Genomic DNA, 26,247 nt, shown 5'->3' with positions numbered 1-26,247 from the left:
TATTGGCCTGTAGTTTTCTTTTTTTGTGGCATCTTTGTCAGGTTTTGGTATTAGGGTGGTGGTGCCCTCATAGAATGAGTTTGGAAGTTTACCTTCCTCTGCAATTTTCTGGAAGAGTTTGAGTAGGATAGGTGTTAGCTTTTCTCTAAATTTTTGGTAGAATTCAGCTGTGAAGCTGTCTGGACCTGGGCTTTGGTTGCTGGAAGATTTCTGATTACAGTTTCAGTTTCCATGCTTGTGACGGGTCTGTTAAGATTTTCTATTTCTTCCTGATTCAGTTTTGAAAAGTTGTACTTTTCTAAGAATTTCTCCATTTCTTCCATGTTGTCCATTTTATTGGCATATAATTGCTGATAGTAGTCTCTTATGATCCTTTGTATTTCTGTGTTGTCTGTTGTGATCTCTCCATTTTCATTTCTAATTTTATTGATTTGACTTTTCTCCCTTTGTTTCTTGATGAATCTGGCTAATGGTTTGTCAATTTTATTTATCCTTTCAAAGAACTAGCTTTTGGCTTTGTTGATTTTTGCTATGGTCTCTTTTGTTTCTTTTGCATTTATTTCTGCTCTAATTTTTAAGATTTCTTTCCTTCTACTAACCCTGGGGCTCTTCATTTCTTCTTTTTCTAGTTGCTTTAGCTGTACAGTTAGGTTATTTATTTGACTTTTTTCTTGTTTCTTGAGATATGCCTGTATTGCTATGAATTTTCCCCTTACAACGCTTTTACAGTGTCCCACAAGTTTTGGGTTGTTGTGTTTTCATTTTAATTCATTTCTATGCAAATTTTGATTACTTTTTTGATTTCTTCTGTGATTTGTTGGTTATTCAGCAGTGTGTTGTTCAGCCTCCATATGTTGGAATTTTTAATAGTTTTTCTTCTGTAATTGAGATCTAATCTTACTGCATTGTGGTCAGAAAAGATGCTTGGAATGATTTCAGTTTTTCTGAATTTACCAAGGCTAGATTTATGGCCCAGGATGTGATCTATCCTGGAGAAGGTTCCATGTGTGCTTGAGAAAAAGGTGAAATTCATTGTTTTGGGATGAAATGTCCTTTAGATATCAACTAGGTCTAACTGGTCTATTGTATCATTTAAAGTTTGTGTTTCCTTGTGAATTTTCTGTTTAGTTGATCTATCCATAGGTGTGAATGGGGTATTTTGGAAGAATCAGTATAGTGAAAATGAGTATACTACCCAAAGCAATTTATAGATTCAATGCAATCCCTATCAAGTTACCAACAGTATTCTTCACAGAGCTAGAATAAATAATTTCACAATTTGTATGGAAATACAAAAAACCTCGAATAGCCAAAGCAATTTTGAGAAAGAAAAATGGAACTGGAGGAATCAACCTGCCTGACTTCAGGCTCTACTACAAAGCCACAGTCAAGACAGTATGGTACAGGCACAAACACAGAAATATAGATCAATGGAACAAAATAGAAAGCCCAGAGATAAATCCATGCACATATGGACACCTTATCTTTGACAAATGAGGCAAGAGTATACAATGGATTAAAGACAATCTCTTTAACAAGTCGTGCTGGGAAAACTGGTCAACTACTTGTAAAAGAATGAAACTAGAATACTTTCTAACACCATACACCAAAATAAACTCAAAATGGATTAAAGATCTAAACGTAAGACCAGAAACTATAAAACTCTTAGAGGAGAATATAGGCAAAACACTCTGCGACATACATCACAGCAGGATCCTCTATGAGCCACCTCCCAGAACATTGGAAATAAAAGCAAAAATAAACAAATGGGACATAATTAAACTTAAAAGCTTCTGCACAACAAAGGAAACTATAAGCAAGGTGAAAAGACAGCCTTCAGAATGGGAGAAAATAATAGCAAATGAAGCAACTGACAAACAACTAATCTCAAAAATATACAAGCAACTCCTACAGCTCAATTCCAGAAAAATAAATGACCCAATCAAAAAATGGGCCAAAGAACTAAATAGACATTTCTCCAAAGAAGACATACAGATGGCTAACAAACACATGAAAAGATGCTCAACATCACTCATTATCAGAGAAATGCAAATCAAAACACTATGAGGTACCATCCCACACTGGTCAGAATGGCTACGATCCAAAAGTCTACAAGCAATAAGTGCTGGAGAGGGTGTGGAGAAAAAGGTACCCTCTTACACTGTTGGTGTAAATGCAAACCAGTACAGCCACTATGGAGAACAGTGTGGATATTCCTTAAAAAACTGGAAATAGAACTGCCTTATGATCCAGCAATCCCACTGCTGGGCATACACACTGAGGAAACCAGAAGGGAAAGAGACACGTGTACCCCAGTGTTCATCACAGCACTGTTTATAATAGCCAGGACGTGGAAGCAACCTAGATGTCCATCAGCAGATGAATGGATAAGAAAGCAGTGGTACATATACACAATGGAGTATTACTCAGCCATTAAAAAAGAATACATTTGAATCAGTTCTAATGAGGTGGATGAAACTGGAGCCTATTATACAGAGTGAAGTAAGCCAGAAAGAAAAACACCAATACAGTATACTAACGCATATATATGGAATTTAGAAAGATGGTAACAATAACCCTGTATACGAGACAGCAAAAGAGACACTGATGTATAGAACAGTCTTTTGGACTCTGTGGAAGAGGGAGAGGGTGGGATGATTTGGGAGAATGGCATTGAAACATGTATAATATCATATATGAAATGAGTCACCATTCCAGGTTCGATGCACAACACTGGATACTTGGGGCTGGTGCACTGGGACAACCCAGAGGGATGGTATGGGGAGGGAGGAGGGAGGAGGGTTCAGGATGGGGAACACATGTATACCTGTGGCGGATTCATTTTGATATATGGCAAAATCAATACAATATTGTAAAGTTAAAAAAATAAAATAAAGCCAAAAAAAAGATAAATTAAAATTTCATTATACTCGGTGACAGGGCTATTGCGAATTTATGTGAAATGGTTTTGTAAGGACATTTGTCCATTGGAATTTTGTTAGGCCCTGAAAATTTAGCGTTGGCAGCTACCCCACATTCGAGGTCAGGGGCAGTGGCCAAGAGTGCCAGGCTGCCATGGTGCATGAACAGTTGAGAGGAGCTACCCCACGTCCGAGTTCAGGAGCAGCAGTGGAGAGGAGCGACCCTGCATCAGAGGTTAAGTGCGGCAGCCCGGAGGAGCAACCCCACCTCCAAGGAGCGGTGGCTGCATGGGCACAGGAGGACCTAGAGGAGTTATTCCATGTTCAAGGTCAGAAGGGGTGGCAGTGAGGAGATACCCCTTGTCCAAGGTAAGAGAAACCCAAATAAGATGGTAGGTTTTACAAGAGGACAACAGAGGGCAGACACACAGAAACCATACTCACAGAAAACTAGTCAATAAAATCACACTAGGACCACAGCCTTGTCTAATGCAATGAAACTAACCCATGCCTTGGGGCCACCCAAGATGGGCGGGTCATGGTGGAGAGGTCTGACAGAATGTGGTCCACTGGAGAAGGGAATGACAAACCACTTCAGTATTCTGGCCTTGAGAACCCCATGAACTGTATGAAGAGGCAAAATGATAGGGTACTGAAAGAGGAACTCCCCAGGTCAGTAGGTGCCCACTATGCTACTGGAGATCAGTGGAGAGATAACTCCAGAAAGTATGAAGGGATGGAACCAAAGCAAAAACAGTACCCAGTTGTGGACATGACTCATGATAGAAGCAAGGTCTGATGCTGAAAAGAGCAATATTGCATAGGAACCTGGAACGTCAGGTCCATGAATCAAGGTAAATTGGAAGTGGTCAAACAAGAGATGACAAGAGTGAACGTCGACATTCTAGGAATCAGAGAACTAAAATGGACTGGAATGGGTGAATTTAACTCCAATGACCATTATATCTACTACTGCGGGCAGGAATCCTTCAGAAGAAATGGAGTAGCCATCATGGACAACAAAAGAGTTTGAAATGCAGTACTTGGATGCAATCTCAAAAATGACAGAATGATCTCTGTTCGTTTCCAAGGCAAACCATTTAATATCACAGTAATCCAAGTCAATGCCCCAACCAGTAATGCTGAAGAAGCTGAAGTTGAACAGTTCTATGAAGACCTACAAGACCTTTTAGAACTAACTCCCCAAAAAGATGTCCTTTTCATTACAGGGGACTGGAATGCAAAAGTAGGAAGTCAAGAAACACGTGGAGTAACAGGAAAATTTGGCCTTGGAGTACGGAATGAAGCAGGGCAAAGAATAATAGAGTTTTGCCAAGAAAATGCAGTGGTCATAGCGAACACCTTCTTCCAAGAACACAAGAGAAGACTCCACACATGGACATCACAAGACGATCAACACTGAAATCAGACTGATTATATTCTTTGCAGCCAAAGATGGAGAAGCTCTATACAGTCAGCAAAAACAAGACCAGGAGCTGACTGTGGCTCAGACCATGAACTCCTTATTGCCAAATTCAGACTTAAATTGAAGAAAGTAGGGAAAACCACCAGACCATTCAGTATGACCTAAATCAAATCCCTTATGATTATACAGTGCAAGTGAGAAATAGATTTAAGGGACTAGATCTGATAGAGTGCCTGATGGACTATGGACTGAGGTTTGTGACATTGTACAGGAGATAGTGATCAAGACCATGCCCATGGAAAATAAATGCAAAAAAGAAAAATGGCTGCCTGGGGAGGCCTTATAGCTGTGAAAACAAGAGAAGCAAAAAGAAAAGGAGAAAAGGAAAGATATAAGCATCTGAATGCAAAGTTCCAAAGAATAGCAAGAAGAGTTAAGAAAGCCTTCCTCAGCAATCAATGTAAAGAAATAGAGGGAAACAACAGAATGGGAAAGTCTATAGATCTCTTCAAGAAAATTAGAGATACCCAGGGAATATTTCATGCAAAGATGGGCTCGATAAAGGACAGAAATGGTACGGACCTGACAGAAGCAGAAGATATTAAGAAGAGGTGGCAAGAATATACAGAAGAACTGTACAAATAAGATCTTCACGACCCAGATAATCACTATGGTGTGATCACTCACCTAGAGCCAGACATCCTGGAATGTGAAGTCAAGTGGGCCTTAGAAACCATCACTATGAACAAAGCTAGTGGAGGTGATGGAATTCCAGTTGAGCTATTTCAAAATCTGAAAGACGATGCTGTGAAAGTGCTGCACTCAATATGTCAGCAAATTTGGAAAACTCAGCAGTGGCCACAGGACTGGAAAAGGTCAGTTTTTATTCCAATCCCAAAGAAAGGCAATGCCAAAGAACGTGCAAACTACCACACAATTCCACTCATCTCACACGCTAGTAAAGTAATGCTCAAAATTCTCCAAGACAGGCATCAGCAATACATGAACTGTGAACTTCCAGTTGTTCAAGCCGGTTTTAGAAAAGGCAGAGAAACCAGAGATGAAATTCCCAACAGCTACCGGATCATTGAAATAGCAAGAGAGTTCCAGGAAAGCATCTATTTCTTCTTTATTGACTATGCCAATACTTTGATTTTGTGGATCACAATAAACTGTGGAAAATTCTGAAAGAGATCAAAATACCAGACCACCTGACCTGCCTCTTGAGAAATTTGTATGCAGGTCAGGAAACAACAGTTAGAACTTGACATCGAACAACAAACTGGTTCCAAATAGGAAAAGGAGTATGTCAAGACTGTATATTGTCACCCTGCTTATTTAACTTCTATGCAGAGTACATCATGAGAAACGCTGGGCTGGAAGCAGAAGCACAAGCTGGAACCAAGAATGCCAGGAGAAATATCAATAACCTCAGAAATGTAGATAACACCACCCTCATGGCAGAAAGCAAAGAGGAACTAAAAAGCCTCTTGATGAAAGTAAAAGAGGAGAGTGAAAAAGTTGTTTTAAAGCTCAACATTCAGAAAACGAAGATCATGGCATCCGGTCCCATCACTTCATGGGAAATAGATGGGGAAACAGTGGAAACAGTATCAGACTTTATTTTGTGGGGCTCCAAAATCACTGCAGATGGTGACTGTATCCATGAAATTAAAAGACGCTTACTTCTTGAAAGAAAAGTTATAACCAAAATAGATGGCATATTGAAAAGCAGAGACATTATTTGCCAACAAATGTCCATCTAGTCAAGGCTATGGTTTTTCCTCTGGTCATGTATGCATGTGAGAGTTGGACTATGACAAAAGCTGAGCGCCGAAGAACTGATGCTTTTGAACTGTGGTGTTGGAAAAGACTCTTGAGAGTCCCTTGGACTGCAAGGAGATCCAACCAGTCCATTCTAAAGGAGATCAGCCCTGGGATTTCTTTGGAAGGAATGATGCTAAAGCTGAAACTCCAGTACTTTGGCCACCTCACGCGAAGAGTTGACTCATTGGAAAAGACTCTGATGCTGGGAGGGATTGGGGGCAGGAGGAGAAGGGGACGACAGAGGATGAGATGGCTGGATGGCATCACTGACTCGATGGACGTGAGTTGGAATGAACTCTGGGAGTTGGTGATAGACAGGAAGGGCTAGCGTGCTCCAATTCATGGGGTCGCAAATAGTCGGACTTGACTGAGTAACTGAATTGAACTGAACTGAAATTTTGTAGACACAGTCCTCCGTGAAGGATATGTGCAATTCTGTGCAATTAATTGCATAGATACATGCTATGCAATATTTGGGCTTTTGATATATCAAAACATAGCTTGTACAACTGGGATTTGGAAAAAGATATCAGTTCACTTCAGTTGCTCAGTCGTGTCCGACTTTTTGCGACCCCATGAATTGCAGCATGCCAGGCCTCCCTGTCCATCACCGTCTCACGGAGTTCACTCAAATTCATGTCCATCATCTCGGTGATGCCGTCCAGCATCTCATCCACTGTTTTCCCCTTCTCCTCCTGTACCCAATCCCTCCCAGCATCAGAGTCTTTTCCAATGAGTCAATTCTTCACATGAGGTGGCCAAAGTACTGGAGTTCAGCTTCAGCATCATTCCCTCCAAAGTAATTCCAGGGCTGATCTCCTTCAGAATGGACTGGTTGGATCTCCTTGCAGTCTAAGGGACTCTCAGGAGTCTTCTCCAACACCACAGATCAAAAGCATGAGTTCTTCGGCGCTCAGCTTTCTTCATAGTCCAACTCTCACATCCATACATGACCACTGGAAAAACCATAGGCTTGACTAGATGGAGCTTTGTTGGCAAAGTAATGTCTCGTGTTTTAATGTGCTATCTAGGTTGATCATAATTTTCCTTCCAAGGAGTAAGCGTCTTTTAATTTCACGGCAGCAATTACCATCTGCAGTGATTTTGGAGCCCCACAAAATAAAGTCTGACTGTTTCCACAATTCCCCATCTATTTCCCATGAAGTAATGAGACCAGATGCCATGATCTTTGTTTTCTGAATGTTGATCTTTAAGCCAGCTTTTTCACTCTCCTCTGTCACTTTCATCAAGAGGCTTTTTAGTTCCTCTTCACTTTCTGCCATAAGGGTGGTGTCATCTGCATATCTGAGGTTATTGAGATTTCTCCCGGCAATCTTGATTCCAGCTTGTGCTTCTTCCAGCCCAGCGTTTCTCATGATGTACTCTGCATATAAGTTAAATATGCAGGGTGACAATTTACAGCCTTGAAGTACTCCTTTCCCTATTTGGAACCAGTCTGTTGTTCGATGTCGAGTTCAAACTGTTGCTTCCTGACCTGCATACAGGTTTCTCAAGAGGCAGGTCAAGTGGTCTGGTATTTCCACCTCTTCCAGAATTCTGCACAGTTATTGTGATCCACACAAGTCTTTGGCATAGTCAATAAAGCAGAAATAGATATTTATCTGGAACTCTCTTGCTTTTTCGAGGATCCAGTGGATGTTGGCAATTTCATCTCTGGTTCCTCTTCCTTTTCTAAAACCGACTTGAACATCTGGAAGCTCACCTTTTACATATTGCTAAAGCCTGACTTGGAGAATTTTGAGCATTCCTTTACTAGCGTGTGTGATGCGTGAAATTGTTCAGTAGTTTGAACATTCTGTGGCATTGTCTTTCTTTGGGATTGGAATGAAAATTGACCTTTTCCAGTACTGTGGCCACTGCCAAGTTTTCCAAATTTTCTGGCAAATGGAATGCAGCACTTTCACAGCATCATCTTTCAGGGTTTGAAATAGCTCAACTGGAATTCCATCACCTCCACTAACTTTGTCTGTAGTGATGGCTTCTAAGGCCCACTTAACTTCACATTCCAGGATATCTGGCTCTAGGTGAGTGATCACACCATCATGATTATCTGGGTCGTGAAGATCTTTTTTGTACAGGTCTCCTGTGTATTCTTGCCACCTCTTCTTAATAACTTCTGCTTCTGTCAGGTCTGTACCATTTCTGTCCTTTATCGAGCCCATCTTTGCATGAAATGTTCCCTTGGCATCTCTAATTTTCTTTAAGAGATCTCTAGTCTTTTCCATTCTGTTGTTTTCCTCTGTGTCTTTGCACTGATTGCTGAGAAGGCTTTCTTATATCTCCTTGCCATTCTTTGAAACTCTGCATTCAGATGCTTATATCTTTCCTTTTATCTTTTGCTTTTTTCTTCTCTTCTTTTCATAGCTAACTATAAGGCCTCCCCAGACAGACATTTTGCTCTTTTGCATTTCTTTTCTATGGGGATGGTCTTGATTCCTGTCTCCTGTATAATGTTACAAACCTCTGTCCATAGTTCATCAGGGAATCTATCAGGTCTAGGCCCCTTAAATCTATTTTTCACTTCCACTGTATAATCATAATGGATTTGATTTATGTTATACCTGAATGATCTAGTGGTTTTCTCTACTTTCTTCAATTTAAGTCTGAATTTGACAATAAGGAGTTCATGATCTGAGCCACAGTCAGCTCCTGGTTTCATTTTTGCTGACTCTATAGACCTTCTCCTTCTTTGGCTGCAAAGAGTACAATCAGTCTGATTTCAGTGTTGACCATCTGGTGATGTCCATGTGTAGAGTCTTCTCTTGTGTTGTTGGAAGAGGGTGTTTGCTATGACCAGTGCATTCTCTTGGCAAAACTCTATGAGCCTTTGTCCTGCTTCCTTCAGTCCTCCAAGGCCAAATTTGCTTGTTACTCCAGGTGTTTCTTGACTTCCTACTTTTGCATTCCATTCCCCTTAATGAAAAGGTATCTTTTATTGGTATTTGTTCTAAAAGGTCTTGTAAGTTTTCATAGAACCATTCAACTTCAGCTTCTTCAGCGTTACTGGTTGGGGCATAGACTTGGATTACTGTATAGCAGCTAGAAAATGAAAATTTAAAAATTTGTGCATAGCTTCTGAGAATCCAAGAAGTTTTTTCTATTTTTCCAAAGAATTTTAGATTAGGCTTTATTTCATTGATTGGATTTTACTATGGAAATAATCAGTTTGAGATCCATCCTCTTAGAACAAAATTTTAAGTATAAAATATATTATTATTTGACATAATATTTTGAAGTGTAATGCTGTGGAGCAGAATTCTAGTGGTTATTTTTTTCTTGCTTGACTGAAACTTCATGCCCTAGTTTTTCTTCACATGTTATAATACCTTTGTATTTTCCTTGTTTGAGTCATTACTGTGGCTACATGGTAGGGCTAAAACACAACAAACATTTGAATGTGTCACTTTGTATATTACCACTGCAATGTTACCAGTGTATGTTGAAAAACTGGGACTTACATGTAGTTACCTATTCCCAAAACATAATTAACACATTCAGATAAATTTTTACTGAATTGTTAAATTCAGATAAAGTGTTACTGTGATCTGAATTAACACATTCAGATTATCATAAAAATTAGCTAAAGCCCAAATACCAACAATCATCAAAGTATTTTTAATAGTGTCATATGGTGTGTGTGTGTGTATACTCAGTTGTGTCCAAATCTTTGCGATCCCATAGACTGTAGCCCACCAGGCTCCTCTGTCCATGGGATTCTTCAGGCAAGAACACTAGAGTGGACTGCCATGTCCTCCTCCAGGTGATCTTCCCAGCCCAGTGATTGAACCTGAGTCTCTTATGTTTCCTGCATTGGTAGGTTCTTTATTACTAGTGTCACTTGGGAAGCCCTGTCTTGTGGTAAGAGGATAGAAAAAAAGAGATTAAATTTACTGAAATTAATTTTGTTTCCACTTAAATCCATCTTCATGAGGCACTATTTCTAAATTAATATTACTTTTTTTTGAAAATGTTATGATATTAACAATGAAAGAATTTAGGAAAAATCTATGACCAATGAAAACAATCTATGAATGCAATGTAAATATTTTAATCTTGTTGAAACATTGATTTTATTTTATCTTTATAACCATAACTTGTTCAGAAATAATTGGCCAATGGCAATGACATATCTGCTTCCATGGGAACTATAGAAATATTACTGCAAGTATCTTCCTTTGTGAATGTGAGGAACCATTTTCAGGTAAAAATTCACATGTATGTATATATACATACACACAAATAGTATTAATTTAGTCATTTATTTCAACTTAAACTTGAAATGTTTCAATTATTACTGATGAATACAAGCTTAGTGATTATATACTCAGACTTTTTAGGGATAAAATTAAGAGATCAATTTGGTTAACAATTAATTATTTTGCTACATATTTCATAATATATGGAGAATCTGGACACAGGTTAAACAGTCTTATTATCATAAAATATTTTATTCTTAGGTACAAACATTGATTTAGAAATACTGTATATTTTGCACATATTTGCAAAATTGTATCTAACATTTCTGCTTATATAACAAGTCATTTCTGGCAATTTCCCTTTCATAAAGAATAAAAAAGTTTTATTCCTTCTTGAATGAATTTAAAGATGTGAAACAAAATTATTGTTGAAACCAATAGTACTTTTTTTTTAACTTTTCATTAAATATTTGACAATGAAATTGTGTTTAAACCATTCTTATCTCATCTTTGATCTCTCCTATAGTTTTCATATTCTGGGAAATATACCTGACCATCAGTATATTTAAAAATTATTTAGGTCAACTGTGTCTCCTGTCATGTGTAGATACCTAAAGAATCCTTTCCTGGTAAAAGTAAAAGTTATGTGTTTCTCAAACTGTCAGGAATGATAGCTCCAAATGTTTCTCTTACACATCCTTCCACCTACCATAGTTGAGATAGATTTGAAAGTTTAGAGAGTGTATCAGTTCAGTTCAGTTCAGTTGCTCAGTTGTGTCCAACTCTTTACAACACAGTGGACTGCAGCACCCCAGGCTTCCTTGTCCATCATCAACTCCTGGAGCTTAATTAAACTCATGTCATCAAGTCGGTAATGCCATCCAACCATCTTATCCTCTGTTGTCCCCTTCTCCTCTGGCTTTCAAACATTCCCAGCATCAGGGTCTTTTCAAATGAGTCAGTTCACATCAGATGGACAAAGTATTGAAAATCAGCTTCAGCATGAGTTCTTCCAATGAAAATTCAGGTCGGATTTCCATTAGGATTGATTGGTTGGATCTCCTTGCAGTCCAAGGGATTCAAGAATCTTCTCCAGCACCACAGCTCAAAAGCATCAATTCTTCAGTGCTCAGCTTACTTTATAGTCCAACTCTCATATCCATACAAGACTACTGGAAAAATCATAGCTTTGACTAGATGGAACTTTGTTGGCAAAGTAATGTCTCTGCTTTTTAATATGCTGTCTAGGTTGGTCATAGCTTTTCTTCCAATGAGCAAGCACCTTTCAATTTCATGGCTATATTCACCATCTTCAGTGATTTTGGAGCCCCCAAAACTGAAGTCTCTCACTGTTTCCATTGTTTCCCCATCTATTTGCCATAAAGTGATGGGACCAGATGTCATGATTTTGGTTTTCTGAGTGTTGAATTTTAAGCCAAGTTTCTCACTATCTTTTTTCACTTTCATCAAGAGGCTCTTTGCTTTCTTCCATAAGGATGGTGTCATCTTTGTATCTCAGGTTATTGATATTTCTTCTGGCAATCTTTATTCCATCTTGTGCATCATTTAGCCTGACATTTCACATGATGTACTCTGCATATAAGTTAAATAAGCTGGGTGACAGTATACAGCCTTGATGTACTCCTTTCCAGATTTGGAACCAGTCCATTGTTATATATCAAGTTCTAACTATTACTCCTTTACCTGCATACAGATTTCTCATGAGGCAGGTATGGTGGTCTGGTATTCCCATCTTTTGAAGAATTTTTTCACAGTTTGTTGTGATCTACACAGACAAAGACTTCAGCGTAATTAATAAAGCAGAAGTAGATGCTTTTCTGGAACTCTCTTGCTTTATCGATGATCTAATGAATGTTGGCAATTTGATCTCTCATTCTTCTGCTTTTTCTAAATCTACCTTGAACATCTTGAAATTCATGGTTCACATACTGTTGAAGCCTGGCTAGGAGAATGTTGAGCATTACTTTGCTAGCATGTGAGATGAGTGCAATTGCACGGTAGTTTGAACATTTCTTTGGCATTATCTTTCTTTGGGGTTGGAATGAAAAATGACTTTTCCAGTACTCTGTCCACTGCTGAGTTTTTCAGATTTGCGGGCATATTTAGTGCAGCACTTTTGTAGCATCATCTTTTAAGATTTGAAATAGCTCAACTGGCATTCTATCCCCTCCACTAGCTCTGTTCATAGTGATGCTTCATAAGGCCCATTTGACTTCACATTCCGGGATGTCTTGCTCTAGGTGAGTGATCACACATTCGTGGTTATCTTGGTCATAAATATATTTTTTGTGTAGTTCTTCTGTGTATTCTAGCCACGTCTTCTTAATGTCTTCTGCTTCTGTTAGGTTCATATAATTTCTGCCCTTTATTGTGCCCATTTTTGCATGAAATATTCCCTTGATATCTCTAGTTTTCTTGAAGAGATCTCTAGTCTTTCCCATTCTATTGTTTTCTTCTATTTCTTTGCATTGATCACTGAGGAAGCCTTTCTTATCTCTCCTCACTATTCTTTGGAACTCTGCATTCAGATGGGTATATCCTTCTCTTTATCCTTTGCCTTTCACTTCTCTTCTTTTCTCAGTTATCTGTAAAGTCTCTTCGGACAATGATTTTTTCCTTTTTGCATTTCTTTTTCTTGAGGATGGTCATGATCACTGCTCCCTGTACAATGTCAGGAACCTCAGTCCATAGTTCTTGAGGCACTCTGTCTACCAGGTCTAATTCCTTGAATCTATTTGTCACTTTCACTGTACAATCATATGGGATTTGATTTTGGTCATACCTGAATGATCTATTGGTTTTCCCTACTTTCTTCAATTTAATTCTGCATTTGGCAATAAGAAATTCAAGGTCTGAGCCACAGTCCACTCCTGGTCTTATCTTTGCTGATTGTATAGAGCTTCTCTATCTTTGACTGCAAATAATATAATCAATCTAATTTTGGTATTTATCATCTTGTGTATCAGTCATTGCCTATAATAAGAGGGTTTGGTATGCTGTGAGTACAACTGTCTTAAAGAAATGTTTGCAGGGCTTTTTTCTCAGGTAATTTATTTTCTTGAGATAGGATATGAGCGGAAAGATGTTTTTTAATATCTTACCACATCCTGCAGATGTATGAAGACCATATAATTCATCTTCCAAAACATGGTATTTTTTGGACAGAAAGTGAAAATGAAATTTGCTCAGTTGTGTCCAACTCTTTGTGACCCCATGAACTATACAGTCCACGGAATTCTCCAGGCCAGAATTCTGGAGTGGGTATTCTTTCCCTTCTCCAGAGGATCTTCCCAACCCAAGGATTGAACCCAGGTCTCCTGTACTGCAGGCAAATTCTTTACCATATGAGCCACAATGGAAGCCCCTTTCTGACAGAAGAGGTAGCTAAAAGACCTCCATATATATTTGAAATATTTTTTATTCTCTGGCAAATTGATTTCATTAAATAGACAGACATATAAAGTAGCTTTATTCAAAATTTACTTTTAATCATATAATTTCCAAAGAAAATATTGCAATTTGTCCTCTGCAAATCTAAAGGACATTTTAAAACATATTTTAAATTGATTTTCTGAAATATTACAAATGATATAAGCAAGCTATGTATACTTTTTTTTTTTTCCCCTGAAGAATGAGTATTTTTTTCAATATGATCTTATAGTTGTAATTTTTTGGAACTCTACCTATACCATCTTAAAAACTGCATTTATGATTAATAAATTTGAACTTGTTAATAGTTTCAATTGACCCTTCTATGCTCTCTTAATTGAACACATTTTCACTGAACACATGTTGAAAGTGAAGGTGAAAGTGAAGTCGATCAGTCGTGTCCGACTCTGTGACTCCACGGAGTGTAGCCTACCAGGCTCTTCCATCCATGGGATTTCCCAGGCAAGAGTACTGGAGTGGGTTGCCATTTCCTTCTCCAGAGGATCTTTCTGACTCAGGGATCGAACCCAGTTTTCCCCACATTGTATGCAAACACTCTGTGCCACCAGAGAAGTCACATGTTGAGGTTCCTGTTAATCTCAAATGAAAATATGGTAGTGTTAAATATTCTCAATTTTATTTATTTTTGCCTAAAATACATCAATAAAGTATTTCCATAGGAGCTATATTTTCATTCTTTTCAGAGTTATTTTTTGCAAACATTTTCAAAGAGAATCCTAATGAAATAAGTGATCTCTACATATGATTCTTTTGGATGTTTGAAAAATCTGATGTTGCTGTGTTTGAGTTCCATTATATCCTGCCAAAATTAATCTTTGAAACATAGGGTCTCCTTCAAATGTTGTATCCCACAGGTGTAGATATTACAAAGCTCAATTATAACATTTATAATCTCGAGCAGTTTTGAAGTTGTTGAACTTAAGTGTCTTCATTGTATTGTTGAGGGACAAGTTTTAATGCCTTGAAAATAAGAATAATTAACTAAAACTTTCAGAAAATTATCCTTGTCCCTAACTTATTGTTTTTATTGTCAATTACATGTAGCTGGTTTTGAATGAGATGCAATAAAAATTTACAAAATTCTTCACTAAAATTCCAAAACCTTCCTGAGATACTGTATTATTTTCAGTCATTCTTCACAAGTTCAAACATTTCTAAAATCAAATTGCTAATGGATAGCAGAAAGAGAAAGCTTATTTTGTCATTTTATTTTTTTCAATAACAGCTTTATAGAAAAAATTGTCCGTTTACCTGTGAATATTTTCAATTATTTGTGAAATTTTCGACTATAGATTATATTCTACTTATGTGAACATCACATCTGGTTTGCTTTTAAAATATGAATTACAAATGAATCACAATAAATTCCAACTACATATCTTTTCCATCCTTTTCTCAACTTGATCAAACAATATATATTCATGATAAATTTAAAGATATATATAATTTTTAGCACAGTAAAACAGCACACATAACTTTTTCTTTGAATATTTTTAGTGAATTTTCAAGAGCATTCTTAACGTTGTCAGATTGCTTGCCTTCAACAGAATAAATTTATAAAACTTTATTTTAACTCAATAAAATGAAAGGAAAAAATCAAACTATCATTGAAATGAACTGATTATTTGAAATCTCTGATTTAAGGGTACTGTCTTCTACCTTTTAAATTTGTACCTATTTATTCTGTTTACTGAGCCAAAACATTTATAATAATCACTTTAATTTTTGTGTGTACAGACAAATTTCCAATAGAAAATGAGGAAAATAATTTTGGCATAGTCATTTGATCTAAATGAAAATTCACGCTTCACAGAGTGTTATATAAGAATATCTCCTGCATCTGAACCCAATTCATCAGTGTAAGGGGATTTTTAAAAATAATCCCTAACATCTAAATAGATGCTGATACTTAAGCAAGCATGTGTCTTCTGGCTTCATGTAGTCAGTGATGTCACTATTCTCAGTGCTGAATCATTACAGTGACATAGTAAACTCATTACCAAATTTAAAGGGAAATAAATTTGAAGCATGCTTTTTATGAAAAATGTATACTACTTCATTTAAATTATTTATTGTAAAATAAGAAATAAACATCAGAAAACCATAAAATAAACAAATCACTGTATACTTAGACCTGGAGATTGCAAACTTTTTTTTTTTTTTTGTAATGAATAAGATAGTAAATATTTTATATATTCTGAGACATGTGGTATTATCACAGTAACTCAATTCTGCTATTGCAAGGTGAAATCATCCATAGGCAGTATGTAAATAAATTGATTTTATTATTTTCAATAAAATTTTATTTTCAAAAATAGGTGGAAGACCATATTTGGCTTACAGCTGTAATTTACCAACCCCTTTATACCATCCTCTATAGCAAGGATATATAGATTCTCTACAAACTCCATGACTGGAATGTTTGGCCTCAGTTTGTCTTTCATGTAAAACATATACACATAACCCATAATTTCCTGAGGTTCCACTGACCCAGATTATTTGCACTGAGTAAAGACATGTAGTTATGACTAGTTAACTTTCAAGTTTCTCCTCATGGTAAGTTAAATACTATTTAGGTATCCTATAAAAGGCCATGACTGAATTTAAAATACAAAGTAGAGATTTATGAAGCACAATTGTTTACTTAAATGCAAATGTGAATGATGGTATTTAGTCAGAAAAATACAGGACAAATGGTCATTTGATAACTTGGGAAAACTTATATCTCAGAAACAATATAGCCCACAGACTTGGCTAACTAAGTGAAATTATGAGCCATGCCTTGTAGGGCCACCCAAGATAGACACATCATGGTGGACAGTTCTGACAAAACCTAGTGCACTGGTGAAGAGAATGTCAAACCACTGCAGCATTCTTGCCTTGAGAACCCCAAGAATAGTATGAAAAGGCAAAAATATATGACACTGAGAGATGAATTTCTCAGGTTGGTATGTGCCCAATAAACTACTGGAGAAGAGCTGAGAAATAGCTCCAGAGGGAATGAAGAGGCTGAGCCAAGCAGAAACAACACACAGTTGAGGATGTGTCTGGTGGTGAAAATATAGTCCAGTGGTGTAAAGAACAATGTTGCATGGGAATCTGGAATGTTAGGTCAATGAAGCAAGATAAATTGGAAGTGGTCATGCAGGAGATGGCAAGAGTGGACATCAACATTTCAGGAATCAGTCAACTAAAGTGGATGGGAATGGGTGAATTTAACTCAGATGACCATTATATCTACTACTGTGGGCAAGAATCCCTTAGAAGAAATGGAATAGTCCTCATCACCTACATAAGAGTCTGAAACGCAGTACTTGGGTGCAATCTCTAAAATGACAGAATGATCTCTGTCTGTTTCCAAGGCACAACATTCAATATCACAGTAATCCACGTCTATGTCCCGACCACTAATGCCAAAGATGCTGAAGTTGAACGATTCTATGATGACTTACAAGACCTTCTAGAACTAATATAAAAAAAAAAAAAAAGTCCATTTCGTCATAGGGGACTGGCATGCAAAAGTAGGAAGTCAAGAGATACCAGGAGTAACAGGCAAGTTTGGCCTTGGAGTACAAAATGAAGCAGGCAAAGGCCAAAAGAGTTTTGTGTTGTCCTTCCAACAATACAAGAAATGACTCTACACATGGACATCACCAGATGGTCTACATTGAAATCAAATTGGTTATTTTCTTTGCATCTGAAAACAGACAATCTACAGAGTCATCAAAAACAAGACCAGGAGTTGATTGTGGCTCAGATCATGAACGCTTATTGAAAAATTCAGACTTAAATTAAAGAAATTAGGTAAACCCAATAGGCCATTCAGATATAACCTAAATCAAATCCCTTATGATTTTACAGTATTAATGACAAAGAGATCAAGGGATTAGATCTGACAGAAAGAGTTCCTGAAAGACTATTGACAGAGGTTTGTAACATTGTACAGGAGGTGTGATAAAAACCATCACCCAAAAAAAGAAGTGCAAAAAGGCAAAATGGTTGTCTGAAGAGACCTTACAAATAACTGAGAAAAGAAGAGAAGTGAAAGGCAAAGGACAAAAGGGAAGATATACCCATCTGAATGCAGAGTTCCAAAAAATAGCAAGGAGAGATAAGAAAGCCTTCCTCTAGAAAGAGGAAAACAATAGAAAGAGATTTCTTCAAGAAAATTAGAGATACCAGGAGAACATTTCATGCAAAGATGTGCTCAATAAAGGAAAGAAATGGCATGAACCTAGCAGAAGCAGAAGATATTAAGAAGAGGTGGCAAGAATATGCAGAAAACTATATATAAAAAAAGAAAGAAAGAAAATCTTAATGACCCAGATAACCACGATGATGTGATCACTCAACTAGAACCAGACATTTTGGAGTGTGAAGTCCAGTGGGCCTTAGGAAGCATCACTATGAACAAAGCTAGTGGAGGTGATGGAATTCCAGTTGAGCTATTTCAAGTCCGAAAAGATGATGCTGTGAAAGTGCTGCACTCAACATGCCAGCAAAGTTGGAAAACTCAGCAGTCAACCCAGGACTGGAAAAAGTCAGTTTTCATTCCAATTTCAATGAAAGGCTATGTCAAAAAATGATCAAACTAATGCACAATTGCACTCATCTTACCTGCTAGCAGAGTAATGCTCAAAATTCTCTAAGCTAGGCTTCAACAGTATGTAAACCAAGAACATCTAGATGTTCAATGGAGATTTATAAAAGGCAGAGGAACCAGAGATCAAATTGCCAACATCTGTTTGATCATAGAAAAAAGAAGAGAATTCCAAAAAAACAAACAAAAAAATCTACTTCTGCTTCATTCACTACACGAAAGCCTTTGACTGTGTGAATCACAGCAAACTGTGGAAAATTATTAAAGGGATGGGAAAGAGATGGGCTTTCCTGGTAGTTTAGCTGGTAAAGAATCTGCCTGCAATTCAGGAGACCCCAGTTTGATTTCTGGGTAGGGAAGATCTGCCGGGGAATGGATACTCTACCCACTCTAGTATTCTTGGGCTTCCCTGGTGCCTCAGTTGGTAAAGAATCTGCCTACAATTCAGGAGGCCTGGGCTTAATCACTGAGTTGGGATGATGCCCTGGAGAAGGGAACAGCTACCCACTCCAATATTCTGCCCTGGAGAATTCCATGGACTGTATAGTCCACAGGGTTGCAAAAAGTCAGACATGAGTGATCGACTTTCACTTTCACTTTTCTGTCTCCTGAGAAATCTGTATGCAGGTCAAGAAGCAACAGTTAGAACCAGACCTGGAACAACAGACTAATGCCAAATTGGAAAGGTATTTGTCAAGGCTGTATAGCAACTAAAGAACCTCTTAATGAAGGTGAAAGAGGGGAGTGAAAAATCTGGCTTAAAACTCAACATTCAAAAAAATTAAGATCATGTCATCTGGTCCCATTACTTCATAGCAAATAGATGGGGAAACAATGGAAACAGTGTTGGACTTAATTTTCTCCATCTCCAAAACCACTGCTGATGCAGCCATGAAATTAGAAGATGTTTGCTCCTTGGGAGAAAATGACAAAACTAGACAGCAAATCAGAGACATTACTTTGCCAACAAACGTCCATCTAGTCAAAGCTATGGGTTTTCCAGTATTCATACATGTTTGTGAGAGTTGGTCCACAATGATGAATGAGTGCTGAAGAACTGATGTTTTTGAACTGTAGGGTTGGAAAAGACTCTTGAGGGTTCCTTGGACTACAAGGAGATCAAACCAGTCAATTCTAATGAAAATCAATCCTGAATGTTCATTGGAAAGACTGATGCTGAAGTTGAAGCTCAAATACTTTGGCCATCTGATTGGAAGAGCCTACTCGTTAGAAAAGACTCTGATGCTGGAAATGATTGAAGACAGGAGTAGAAGGGGATGACAGAGCCCGAGATAGTTGGATGGCATCACTGATTCAATGGACATTGGTTTGAGAAAGCTCATGGGGAAGGACAGGGAAGCCTGGCATGCTGCAGTTCATGGGGTCACAGAGTGCTGGATATGACTGAGCTACTGTGCAATGATGATGATACTCAATGAACATTGTGTTATTATGGCCAAAATGACCTGTGACTCTCTTAGAAGACCTAATAACCATAACATTTTGGAATATTTTGTATTATTCAGTGACTTCTAGTCTTAGCCAAAAATGTACAGAAAATATCACCCTTTTAAGTTATAATGTATGTGTTATGCATGCACATATGTATCTATCTATCCATCCACCTCTCTTTTCAGTTATACATGCTTTCCTAATGAATTTCTTCAAAAGTCTTTTGGGACTTTGTATAATCTTTTATGTGTAAACATATACTCTTTTTTATCTTTGCATACTAAAACATATTATTTGATATATGATGCAGAATTTACAAAAAATGAGATTATAGTGTTCCAAAGAGTTATATTAAAAGTTATAAATTTTATATTTCCAATGACTTATGAATCAATTCTTATTACATAAATTGGTGTCCCAAGTTGTTCTAATGGTAAAGAACCAGTCTACCAATGCAGAAGACATGAGACTCAAGTTTGATCCCTAGTTTAGGAAGATTCGCTGCAAGAGGGCATGATAATCCACTGCAGTATTCTTGTCTGAAGAATCCCCTGGACAGAAGAGTCTAGTGGGGTACAGTCCATAGGATTGCAAAGAATTTGACATGACTGAAATTAAAAGATGCTTACTCCTTGGAAGGAAAGTTATGACCAACCTAGATAGCATATTCAAAAACAGAGGTCTGTCTAGTCAAGGCTATGGTTTTTCCAGTGGTCATGTGTGGATGTCAGAGTTGGACTGTGAAGAAAGCTGAGCGCTGAAGAATTGATGCTTTTGAACTGTGGTGTTGGAGAAGACTCTTGAGAGTCCCTTGGACTGCAAGGAGACCCAACCAGTCCATCCTAAAGGAGACCAGTCCTGGGTGTTCATTTGAAGGACTGATGCTGAGGTTGAAACTCCAATACTTTGGCCACCTCATGTGAAGAGTTGACTCATTGGAAAAGACTCTGAAGCTGGAAGGGAATGGGGGCAGTAGGAGAAGGGGATGACAGAGGATGAGATGGCTGGATGGCATCACGGACTTGATGCGCATGAGTTTGGGTGAACTCCAGGAGTTGGTGACGGACAGTGAGGCCTGGTGTGCTGCAATTCATGGGGTTGCAGAGTCAGACACGACTGAGCGACTGAACTGAACTAAACTGAAGCAACTTAGCATGCATGCATGCATTACAGAAATTATCCTTTGTGTCAAAATTTCACTGCTCTTAAGTTTCGCTGAAGACTGAAAATTTTGGAGTTAATATATTTTAGAATATTATAGCTATGATGAGGGGAGCAGTTTAATCATTTAAATCTAATGCAATTTTAAATCAAGACAGCAAAGAAATAAGTACAATCCTATTTTAAAACTAGTGAGACTTTTGAAAAAAAATCGTGATTTTTAAGACACCTCAATATTGTGAAAGAGTATGAAAATAATAATTAGCCATGAGGTAAAACTATATAACTTCAAACACTATAAAAATGAAATTAAGAAGTAAAAATTCAATGTGAAATTAAATGAGATGTACTCTTCATTGTAATTCTGCTTTTCTCAGTTTGAAAATGTTATGGAAGATTTATATTTATCTATTATAAAATTATTTTCCCTGATTTTATAACTTCATAATGTTTATCTAAAAAAAACTAATAAGTATCATTATTAAATAATGGAAGTATTAAAATTCTTATGGTCAGTTCCTGATTTTCAAAACTTTTCAAAAGTTGTTTGATGTCGGAACAAGTGATTGTCAGAGAATAAGCTCTCAGTCTTGGTTTAGGATTAAGTTACAGCTGCAAATAATAGTTTTAGATTCGGGATTCAAGAAGGTTTGTTTGGAAGCCATGCTGTGATCTCTATAGCCGAGATTAATAATTTTTGGAAGCCATGGCATTTCACTGGAAAAATAATTATTTTTCAGGACATGATAACCACAGGTATCATTCTAAGAGATAACCAATCTGATTAGTGAAGATTACTAAGAACATTTCATTAGAAGTTTCAAGCAGAGGGAGGCAGAACATTTTCCAAGGTAAAGAAAATTACCTCATTTTCAAAATCTCTACCAGTGGGTAGAATGAGAATAATATTTTGTCCATTTAAAGGAAAGCTAGCAGGAGGTAAATCAGATATAATTATTTTCATTTTCAAAATTGAACTTTAATCCTATTTTGCAACTTAATTCTGATAAAGGCTGGAAAACTAATCTCAGTCCATTCCACCCTGTCTCTAACTCCCTGCCAAGGAGAGAATTGAACTAGCCCTACTCTCGTAAGTGTAATTTGTTCAGTATAGTAGATAAATAATCATGTTACTTGACCCAATAGGCACATTACAGGCACAATCAACTCTATGGCTTAGTATTCATACAACTGAGAGGTAAAGTTATGGCAAATAGTTGGACAAGTTACACTCTTAATGATGCTTATTATTTTCTGAGTTGTTGACTAGAAAGGCTTTTATGTAATTTGGATTGCTATTTACATTGTAAAACCTTACTGTGTAGTAACTTTTTTTTAAATTCTCTAATCACTGTGATCATTATTGGCACTGATGATGACATGTTCTTCTAAGCACAGCATAATCCACAATAATATAATACTAAAATAACTAAAGGTTCTGTATCCAGTTGCTAACCCAAAGACTTTCCTTTGCTACCCCACTCCAGCCTGATGAAGCTTCTTTGTCTTACTGTTTTTTTTTTTTTTTTTTGGTGTCCTTCCATTGAGATAAATTCCCTTTTGACTGATTGGCCAAACAATGCATACAGGAGCTCCTCATTCCACTGAAAATTGTCTCAGGATAATTTGTGTGTTAACTAAGTATGTGGTATATATTATTCATTTAATGAGTGTTAATTATTAATAATTATGTGATATCAGGATGATCATGACTTCTTTTTAATTTTTGTGTTAAAAAATGCAAGTATAAATTGATTACAAATAAAAGGGTTTGAATTCTCAATAAGCATAAATTTGGTTAAACTTCTGAAACATGTTGTTGTTGTTCAGTAGCTCAGGCCTGTCTGACTATTTGCAACCCCATGCACTGCAGCAAGCCAGGCTTCTCTGTCCTTCAACATCTCCCAGAAATGCTCAAACTCATGTCCATTGAGTCAGTGATGCCATCCAACCATCTCTTCCTCTATAGTCCCCATCTTTAATCTTTCCAGCATCAGGGATATTTCTAATGAGTCATCTCTTCCAATCAAGTGGCCAAAATATTGGAACTTCAACTTCAGCATCAGTCCTTCCAGTGAATATTCAGGACTGATTTCCTTTAGGATTAACTGGCTTGATCTTTCATTCCAAGGTACTCTTTAGAGTATTCTGCAATATGGCAGTTCAAAAACATCAGTCCTTTGGTGCTCATCTTTCTTTATGATCCAACTCTCATTCCATAAATGACTACTGCAAAACACATACCTTTGATCAAATGGACATTTGTAAGCAAAGTAATGTTTCTGATTTTTAATATGTTCTAGGTTGGTCAGAGTTTTTTCTTTTCTTTTCTTTTTTTTTTTTTTTTTGGTCAGAGTTTTTCTTCCAAGGAACAAACCTCTTTTGGTTTCATGGCTGCAGTCACCATATGCAATGATTTTGGAGTCTAAGAAAACACTGTCACTCTTTCCATTGTTCCTCCATCTATTTTCCATGAAGTGATGGGACCAGATGCCATGATCTTAGTCTTTTTTAATGCTGAGTTTTAAGCCAGCTTTTTCACTCTCCTCTTTCACTTTCATCAAGAGGCTCCTCAGTTGCTCTTCACTTTCTTCTGTAAGGATGGTGTCATCTGCTTACTGAGGTAATTGGTATTTCTCTTGGCAATCTTGATTCCAGCTTTTGCTTCATCTGGCCTGGCATTTCACATGATGTACTCTGCATATAAGCTAAATAAGAGGGATGACAATATACAGCCTTGATGTACTCCTTTCCTAATTTTGAGCTAGTTCGTTGTTCCATGTCCAGTTCTAACTGTTGATTCTTGACCTGTGTACAGCTTTCTCAGGAGTCAGGTAAGATCTGGTGTTCCAAACTCTTTAAGAATTTTCCAAAGTTTGCTGTGATCCACAAAGTCAAAAAATTTAGCATTGTCAATGAAGCAGTAGATGTGTTTTCTGGAACTGTCTTGCTTTTCCTATGATCCAATGGATGTTGGAGATTTGATCTCTGGTTCCTCTGTCTTTTCTAAATCCAGGTTGAACATCTGGAAGTTCTCGGTTCATGTACTATTGTAGCCAAACTTGGAAAATATTGAGTATCACTTTGCTAGCATGTGAAATAAATGAAATTTTGTGGTACTTTGAACATTCTTTGGCATTGCCTTTCTTTGGGATTGGAATGAAAACTGACCTTTTCCAGTCCTGTGACCACTGCTGAGTTTTCCAAATTTACTGGCATGTTGAGTGCAGTATTTTAACAGCATCATATTTTAGGATTTAATATAGCTCTGCTGGAATTCCATCACCTCTACTTTGTTCGTAGTGATTCTTCCTAAGATCCACTTGGCTTCACACTCAGGATGTCTGGCCCTGGATGAGTGATCACACCATTCAGGTTATCTAGTTCATTAAGATTTCTTTTGTATAATTCTTCTGTTTTTGAATGTTTAGTTCTAAGCCAGCTTTTTTTTATCTCCTCTTTTACCTTCATCAAGAGGTTTAGTTCCTCTTTAGTTCCTCTTCACTTTCTGCCTTAAGGGTGATGTCATCTGCATATCTGAATTTACTACCATTTATCCTGGCAACCTTGATTTCAGCTTGTGCTTCATGCATTTATTATCTCCAGTTATTCCCCCAGATTCCTTAGGATTTTCTATCTAAATAATTTTATTATCTGAAAATAAAGTTATCTTTATATCCCTTTCTAATATTATACCCTTTGATTTCATTTCATTGCCTTAGCTAGACCCTCTGATATAGTGTTTAATAACAAAGGGGGTATCCTGTTTGTCTTGCTGTTAAAAATATTTACTATTTCATCATTGTCTAATGTTAACTGTATGTTTTACATAGACAAATGTCAAATAAAGAGCCTCACTCTATAGATTGTTGATAATTTTTATAAGGATTGGATAATACATTTTGTCAAATGTTTTTCTTGCACATACTGAGATGATTTTATGATGTCTCAATTGATTTTGTGATTTTGTAACAACTGCAGTTAATTTATGAATTACAGATTTTCATATGCAACCAACGTTGCAGTCCATGACTATGATCTCACTTGGACATGATTTTTTTTTTTTATATCCTCTACAATCGGTTGGTAATACTTTTTAATAAGCTTTTTTTTTTCTATTATATTTCTGTTATATTCGTGTTGGGTATTGACCTGAATAATTTTCTAGTATTCCTTAACTTTGAAATATAATTGTTAAGTTGGACCTTGCAGTTTGAATTGATGTATACATTTGCTATTATTTGCCTGCCTAAATGTGTAATATCACTCATTTATGAAATCACTTAACACATAGCATATTTATTAGAAAATTTTGTATAAAATTAAATTATTTTTAATAGATGCAGCCATATTAATATTTTCCAGTCCTTGTTGGTTGTGCTATTCAATGAAGTTTTTCATATTGCTTGTTGGGTTTGGATCATAATGTTCATAATATTATCTTATTGCTCTTTTAATATTTGTGGAATCAGAAGTAATGCCTATGTTGATAATTTGTATTTTTCTTTTATCAAATTCATAGATTTTTAAAATACGGTTGATCGTTTCAATGTACCAAACATTGGCTTCATTAATTTATTCTATCATTTTCTATTTTTCTCATTTCTTCTTATTCTACTTATTTTGGGTTTAATGTACTCATGTTTTCATTGACTTGTCAATCCTGTACATTGGCATTCAGTGTTTCTCAAAAATGTCAGTTATCATTTGCACTATTTTTTTTTTCTTTTATGTATGCCTTTTTTTTTTTACCATCTTGATAATTTAATAATATAATATTTTCAATATTGAATGTACTCTGCTTACAGTTATTATATTTGTTCTACCTTGAGATTGCCAAGCTTTTCGTATTTGTAAGTTAATGATTTCATCATGTTTGTAAAGTTCTAAGCCATTATTTCAAATTATGTTTATTGCCAAAATCTCCTTTCCTTCTATAATTGCACATATGACAGACACTGTATTATCCTACTTTTCACTCTGGCTGTGTTCATTTAATTCAATCATTCTTTTCTCTGCTCTTCAGATTAATTCCTGTTGAGATATACATGTATGTATTTATTATGTTTCTTGGTGACTCAGTGCAGTTCAGCCGCTCAGTCGTATCTGACTTTTTACCGTCCCCTGGGTTGCAGCACCTTGGCTTCCTGTCCTTCACTAACTCCAGGAACT

General features: G+C 36.8%; 1 protein-coding gene across 1 annotated transcript in view; it reads left to right on the top strand.

The window, feature by feature from the left end:
- Nucleotides 1-26,247, top strand: part of EYS (EGF-like photoreceptor maintenance factor) — a 188,062-nt gene that overhangs the window by 4,136 nt on the left and 157,679 nt on the right. Inside the window, 1 exon segment of the mRNA XM_086316735.1 lies at nt 10,287-10,396. Coding sequence (XP_086172861.1) covers nt 10,287-10,396 — 110 coding nt within the window.

Source organism: Bos grunniens, chromosome 9 (genome assembly GCF_055505025.1).
Source record: "Bos grunniens cultivar Pamir isolate PY7600 chromosome 9, Bosgru_T2T1.0, whole genome shotgun sequence".
NCBI classification, from domain to species: Eukaryota; Metazoa; Chordata; class Mammalia; order Artiodactyla; family Bovidae; genus Bos; species Bos grunniens.
The sequence above is the reverse complement of the archived record's forward strand: the minus strand, read 5'-3'. Positions and strand labels throughout refer to the sequence as shown.